This window comes from Lycium ferocissimum, chromosome 4 (genome assembly GCF_029784015.1).
Source record: "Lycium ferocissimum isolate CSIRO_LF1 chromosome 4, AGI_CSIRO_Lferr_CH_V1, whole genome shotgun sequence".
Taxonomy (NCBI): domain Eukaryota; kingdom Viridiplantae; phylum Streptophyta; class Magnoliopsida; order Solanales; family Solanaceae; genus Lycium; species Lycium ferocissimum.
The window spans coordinates 14047844-14055679 of record NC_081345.1 but is presented as its reverse complement, the minus strand read 5'-3'; the positions used below and the strand labels follow the sequence as shown (position 1 = coordinate 14055679).

General features: G+C 32.6%; 1 protein-coding gene across 1 annotated transcript; it reads right to left on the bottom strand.

Moving 5' to 3' along the window:
* Positions 1–390: 390 nt before the first annotated feature.
* Positions 391–1946, bottom strand: LOC132051586 (PLAT domain-containing protein 3-like). Its single transcript, XM_059442725.1, has 2 exons — positions 1753–1946; positions 391–1016 (listed from the first exon to the last, which is right to left on the bottom strand). The coding sequence occupies exons 1-2, from the start codon at positions 1834–1836 to the stop codon at positions 543–545; spliced, it is 558 nt and encodes a 185-aa protein (XP_059298708.1). The 5' UTR covers positions 1837–1946; the 3' UTR covers positions 391–542.
* Positions 1947–7836: the final 5890 nt, after the last annotated feature.

Genomic DNA, 7836 nt, shown 5'->3' with positions numbered 1-7836 from the left:
AAATGATAATAAAAAATCAGTAAATATCATTGAACCCCTAATTTAGGGGGATTCTTTTTGGTACAATATTTTCTTAAATATATCATAAAGGTATAAAATCTGTTATTTTTGAATAACTTTAACAGTTGTGCTATTTATGTGCTTAACTCTAAAAGCTTGACTTATGATGTAATTTTCTCAAAATGATTTACAGGAAAAATACCAATTACAGCCACGTCTAAAGATTAAGGAGTTGAAATACCTACTTATAAAATAAGGGACAACTCAACACGTGTCACTTCTTCGTTGTGATTTAAACTCTAGTAAATTGACCAATATAGCCCTGTGAGGATAAATTCTTTACAGAATCAGAGACTAACAAAACATATTACCAATTTAGGGAAGAGAAAGTGAGAGGAAAAGTTCTTTATTTTCCAAACTGTCCATTAGGCCCCGACAGTACATAACAGGCCTTAGCCTTCACAAATCATACCAGATCCCACTCAGAAAATAACAAAAGGAAAACACTGGGCCTTGGCTCATTAAAGCCCAACAAACTCGAATTAAATTACATCAACAACAGAATAAGATTCAGAATCATAAACAGGCTGTTGCACACCAGACTCAGCCTTCTTCTTACAGTTGTTCCTAACGGCCGTTAACTGATACGGTGAAACATCGGTACCAAGCCACTGGTCCACAGCAAACAACTGTTGGTTACATTGTTTGTGTGCACCAGTAACTGTAACTTCAACGTAGTTACAGTACCATCCGTGATGTGGGCCTGACCCATTAGAAGTCAAGTTCATTTTGCATATCGGACCATTCAAACATGGACCACGACCACTAAAGATATCTGTGTTTCCTCTTTCAAAGTAGTCGTAACCTTGGCCCATAAGACCACCCCAAGCCTCTAAGTTCTTGATTCTAAGTCCATAACCATCAGCATCATAGAGAGTTAAACTAATGTTTGAGTCGGTTCCAGCTTTTATGATTGAGCCAGTACGAATGTAAGCTGTGTACACACAATCATCTTCCTGCATTTTCCCATTAAATCAGCAATTGCCATGTGAAAAATAAAAGTAGAATAACAGAAGGGTATAATAGAATCAGTAGAGGGTGTTATTCATTGTTTTTACCGAATCCGTTTCAATTTATGAGACACTTTTTGCTTCTCGAGGGTCAATTTGACGAATCTTTGAACTTACATTGTATTAAATCAACTTAATTTTTTAACATTAAAACTTAGATATTTAAAAACTATACGATAAGTATATAAGCTACAATTCTTACTTGTCAATATAATGATAAAATACATTTTAAAATGTGAGTCAAAATTCAAATATTTTGAATCTCAAGAAAAAAAAAAGTGCCACATAATTAGGACAAAGAGAATCCATAAAATAGAAAATTACCAATAATATATACACATATGTTACTCCTTCTGTATTAACTTGTTTGTGTTACTTTCTTGTTTAGTCTATTTAAAAAAAAATATCTCTTTTCTAATTTGACAACTCTTTAATTTTAACATCCCACATAAAATATTTAAGACCATAAGATTAAAGAATATTTTGATATATTATACATATTTTAATTTAAGACTACAAGATTAATTTTTTTTTTTTTACTGTATTTACTTTTTAAAACTCCCTCACAAGTCAAACTAAAACAAACATATTGAAACGAACAAGATATTAGAATTAGATGCATTGCGTCTATTCTAGATCCGCCACTATTATATATAGGAATAGAGAGAGAAGGGTGACATACAGAAGCAGCAATAGAAGAAATGGAGATGGAGAAGAGGATGATCGTAAGATGGAACCAGATTTGGTTAACTTGAGCTACTCCCATGGCACCTTCTCGATCTGTCTAGCTGGTTGTCTCTTTCACTAGAAAATGAGAGGATAAAGGCAAATGATTTGTGATAGTAGTGGAGTGAGTAGTATGATACAATAGTAGTTTATTTATAGATTGGATCAAGTTTCAGAAGGGACCATATTATATTGAGAGTTGCAGGGTCAAGATTAGATGGCAATAGGCCTACACGTGAGCCACACAGTACTATTGAAGTCGGAGTAGATGAATAAATTATGTAATGTATGAATTCGACATGCACAGCATATAAATGATCTCGGGACGCTGTTCTCGTTATAATTTCAGCAACTTGTCTCTAGGTTTTATTCACACGTGTCATTATACTCCATGTATTCAATTTTAACTATCGTTTTAGCTTTAAAAAATTTTCTCAAAATAATTGTTACTTTAGGAATTTAACATTAAAGTTGAGAATTACTTTTAACTATATCCTTAACATTAAAAAAAGTACGCACAATCTACCTTTATTAAATAAGGATAATCCTAAATAGGAAGATTTGGAGGTTGATGATTAAGATGGAAGGTTAGTAGATAGTTGGGTTTTGTCACACTTTGTGTGGGAGAGGCTGCGGGCTAGTCTCCTCAGCTCTTCTTCTCCTTTTTTTAGTAATATTATTTAGGTCTCGCTTGATTTCTTACTCATCTGTTGCTTCATTTGTTTTGTATCTTGAGCTTTCTTATTTTCCTGGCAATCCTGCATCGATTATGTTTCTTTTGAGTCAAGCTATCGGAAAACAACCTTTTCTTTCTTGTAAAGGTAAAATAAGGTCCGCGTACATCCCTTACTACATGCAATATCATTTGAGATTACACTGGATATATTGTTGTTGATAAATTAGTAAACTACATCATGTATTTTTTCAATGACGTGAAAAGAGCTACTATAACAGTTAAAATGGAAGGAAGAAATATCCTACAAGATCTTAAGCATTGAATCTTATATTTACGAAAATAAACAAGGCATCATCGTGGTGGGGTTGTGGCAGCTCTGTGTATTATATCTAGTACTCCATTTATTTTGTTTGTAAAATCCACTCAATTAGTTGCCAACGAATAATTAGAAAAGTTACCAATTATAAACTTAATCAAAACAAAAATCTATATAGTTTCAGATTTTCCAATTAGTTTATGTTCGACGAAACTTTAAATAAAAGGAACGTGACATTTAATTTAAGAGGAATAGACATTTTAGTGCCACCAATTCAACACGCATATGGTAGGTACTATCATATACAAAATTGAACGCACCATTGCTAATAATTAAAGTAGTTGCAGTCTGGATGCAATTATGCAATGGGATGCTCCCTTCGGTTCAAAATAAGTATATTTTGGTTCAAAATAAATGTCCACTTACATAATTAAGAAGGAATTAATCTTTTTTTTTTAAATTTATTCTTATTTACTCAAGACAATAAATAATCAAAAGTCTTACTAATTAATGATAATTTAGTCAAAACACCTAGAATAATTTTGTCAAAACACCTACCTTTTCAATAGACAATTTAGAACCCAAGGGAGTGTTATTTTATCTCATTATAGTTTCAATTTTCAATAAGCTTATAAGGACTTTTGGACATTTTAAAACCTATTTTTGTAAAACTTAAGCACATTGGCTAAAAACTGAAATGCGAAGGTAAGATCAGCTAACAATAAATCTTAAACATTTTAAAGTTTATTTTTTCAATATATTTACATGAGAAGACGCTATTAAAAAATCACCATTTTCTCATTGATTTTCCACTGAAAATTTTTCAGTGGCTATTTCCCATTGATTGTTGGTAGGAAAAATCTAAATAGTAGAGTTCTCACACGAAAAAATTAGGAAGTTTCCCAGCGTTTCAATGGGAACTTGTTTTCCACCATGCGTTTTTCCAGTGAGATCGTTCGGTGGGAATGAGGTGGAAAAATCATATTTTATAGCATAAATTTCCCACTGAATGTCGCCGGCAAAACTCTATTTTTCTAGTATTGAGAATTGTAACTTATACTGTCAAAATATCCAATCACAGTTTAATTATTCATCTGTATTTTCTCTTAACAGTTGAGTTTTATTACTTTTCATGTATCTTTTGATGAATTTTTAAGCTCTTTAATTTGTCGTGTCAAGTTGTTTTTTTTTTTTCGGGGATTTGGGGGCAGTCTTCTTCTACTATATTTCTTAAAATCCCGTTTACATACTATAGTCAACAACGGTAAAGATTCTTCGTCAATCTTAATTTATGAGCTAAGGACAATTGAAAGTGGTAAAAGACAGGAGGTGAAATAAGACATGTATGATAATAAGAGAGTTGCTAAATTGCCACACCAATTTGATCCAAATTTGGCTACACTTATGTAAAAATCACCATAACCTTTATTATACAATTTTAAATTAAGATAAGCTTTGAGAAGAAAAGATAGAAATGATATTAAGTAAGCATAAGTTATTAAATTTGACCTAAATAATCATATACCATTATGGCCAAAGTAGTGTGGTCAAGAGATCTTTCCGTAATAATAATTGATAGAAGTTTGAAGCGCAAGGGTCCCTCTTGACTATGTCGTAATGATAAGTGACCAAGCAAAGAAAGTTGTTGGATTTACTACTAATTGTGGAATCGGTTGATTGTAGTTTACAATTTAGTAATTGTAGTTCATTCTTGTTTTCAAATTATATGATTTGTATATTTTGGTTACTCATTTTAGTTAGTCTTTATGGTTTGTATATTTTGCAAAGGATACTGCGATTCTCCTTACTGAGTCTCCATATTTTTTCTTTTCCTCTTATTTTTCCCCTTAATTTCTCAATTGTTGTTAACATTTATCTTATTTTGGTTATGTCCGCCGTTTTTTATATTTAGTAAGTTGACAATTCAAATATCCTAAATGTCAAGTTTATAATCACAAGATTCAAAGGATATTTTATTACATTATACACATTTTTAATTTAGAACCACAAGATTTGAAAATCTATCTTTATTTCTTAAGCTACGTTATACAGTAAAAACGTGAACACTTAGATTGAGACGAGAGAGAGTATATGCCAAATGAAGGAAATGAAAGGACGATTGAGACAACTCATTAACTCGTGAGGACTTAAAAAGTAAACACACCAGAGGTAGTATTGATGTTAAACTTCTTAAATGTACACATGTTAGTCCCGGCTTAGAGTACAATTTTAGTTGCTTTTTGTACAACTTATTGTTGCTGTGTTCATCCACCTTGGGTGTTTATTGTTAAATAAAAAAAATTGTCTTATTTTGGTTACGTCCGCCTCTTTTTATATCTGGTAATTGACAATTCAAATATCCTATATGTCAAGTTTATAATCACAAGATTTAAAGGATATTTTATTATATTATACACAGTTTTAATTTAGAACGACTAGATTTGAAAGTCTATCTTTATTTTTTAAACTCCGTGTCTAGTCAAATGTAGACACTTAAATTGAGACAGAGGGAGTATATGCCAAATGAAGAAAATGAAAGGACAATTAAGACACTGCGGACCCGTGGGGACTTAAAAAGTAAACACACAAGAGGTAGAATTAATGTTTAACTTCTGAAATGTACACATGTTAGTCCCTGCTTAGAGTACAATTTCAGTTACTTTTTATACAACTTGTTGTTGCTGTGTTCGTTCACCTTGGACGTTTATATATAATAAGAAAAATATAGAATATAAAAATAGACATATATTTTTAGTAATGTGGCCAAGTAATATGGAACGAACGGAGTACTTCATTTATTAATTCTTAAAAAACGTGAAAAGTCAAGTATAATAATGTGGTCAAATAATATAGGACGAAGGGAGTACTTCATTTATTAAATCTTAAAGAACGTGAAAAGTCAAGTAATGTGGCCAAGTAATATGGGACGGAAGGAGTACTTCATTTATTAATTCTTAAAGAACGTGAAAAGTCAAAAGTGAACAAGTAAAAGTGCACGGAGGAAATAAATATGTCTCGGAGAATTAAAATTGAAGTGCATACATGTATACATGAGGAGAGAATAAATATTCAGCAAGAATGTGAAAAGTCAAAAATGAACAAGTAAAAGTGCATGGAGGAAATAAATATGTGTCAGAGAATTAAAATTGATGTGCATACGTATATACATGAGAAGAGAATAAATATTCAGTACTATGACATATGTCCACGTGGAATTTATTAATTCTTAAAGAACGTGAAAAGTCAAAAGTGAACAAGTAAAAGTGCACGGAGGAAATAAATTTGTGTAGGAGAATTAAAATTGAACTGCATACGTCTATACATGAGAAGAGAATAAATATTCAGCAAGAACATGAAAAGTCAAAAGTGAACAAGTAAAAGTGCACGGAGGAAATAAATGTGTCGGCGAATTAAAATTGAAGTGCATACATCTATACAAGAGAAGGGAATAAATATTAAGTACTATGACATATGTCCACATAGGATAAAAAAGTAGTTGGTTAAAGTGTACAAGTTATATAGCCTTTGGTACAAGCATTCATTGCGTGTACAATTTATAAAACTTTTGGTACAAGCAGTCAATGTTGTATTGGTCCCTCTTCCACACTTATATATAATATAAATGTAGTTGGTTATTGGGCCCATTTAACGTATTGGGCCTATTCGTTTATTGGTCCAGATTCCATATAGGAGATCCGACCCACACTTGTAAAACACTTACATTCATTCATTCTTTCATCTAATCAATACAATTTGTCTCTCTCTAGAATTTACTTTGCTCCCTATACGAACTTGTTTCTTTTGCAAATTTCTCATGAATTCTCAATGTAAATTCTGCAAATTAACATGGTATCAGAGAAGACGATCTTGATGGATCTTGTGTTCTAATTTTCATTGATCCTATCATCATTTTTTCCCTTCTTTTGAAGTTGTAAATTTGGGATTTGCTGTTATTTGATCAATTCTAGGGTTTGTGTGCAATTCTTCTTTGTTTGATCAACAATTAAGGTTCCGGCGAGTTCGTTTTAGAATCTAGGGTTCTGATGAGCAATTTGCACAGTTAATTTCAAGGCCGCCTCCTTTCGGTTGCGAAGATGATGGTAACAGTAGTTTTCCCTTTTTTTCTTTGGTATATCCCTCTAGTGTGAGTATATCTAGGTTGGTGCAACAATTTTTGTTTGATTCTTATCCATTGCAAATATTTTGAGTGTTTTTTGTCACAAATATGACGGTCAATAGTGAATTTACTAATGCTATTCCAAAATCATCTTCCATTGGGACTCTACCTGTATCTTCCAGTACTACTAATCGCATTGCTTTTGATGATTATACGCATCCTTGTCATACTCTGTATGCGCATCCATCCGATGTTTTGGGGGCATCATTGGCATCCATTCCATTTGATGGGGCCAACTTGTTATGGAAGTTGGCGAATTCTGGTTGCTTTGTCCGTTCGTAAGAAGCTGGATTTCATTGATGGCACCACAACTAAACCTGCTGAAACTTCTCCACTTGCTAGACAATGGCAAAGGTGCAATGATCTTATGGTTTCCTGGTTGACTAATTCCCTTACCAAAGATATAGCTAAAAGTGTGGAATATTCAGCTCATGCTAGGGAAATTCGGGTTGAATTGGAAGAGAGGTATGGCAAGGGTGACGGGGCTGGGATGAGATTGCCTCTATATTTGCTAATCACCTCACAGTTTGTACTTGTAGTGGTAATAAGAAGGAGGTGGATGAGCATAAGGTATATCAGTTCCTCATGGGACTTAATGGCACATATATTTAAGTTAGAAGTAACATTTTTATGATGAAGCCTCTTACTTCCATTAGTACTGTATATGGTATTCTTCTGGCTGATGAGAAGCAAAGGCATCTATCATCCACTTCTCATTTGTCTACCAATTCTGCCTCTTTCCATGCTGGGACATCCAAGTAATAATATTATCCTCCCAAAGTTAACTTTGACCCTCATAAATCATCTCTCTACTGTAAATGCTGTAAAAGATCATTGCAGTCATGGAAAAATGTCAAGACTACATGGTTAT

Excerpts from the sequence above, each read along its gene's own strand:
- LOC132051586 (XM_059442725.1), bottom strand. The coding sequence starts at position 1,836 with ATGGGAGTAGCTCAAGTTAACCAAATCTGGTTCCATCTTACGATCATC. Across the intron at positions 1,017-1,752 it reads TTTCTTCTATTGCTGCTTCT|GAAGATGATTGTGTGTACAC; the intron begins GTATGTCACCCT and ends GGGAAAATGCAG.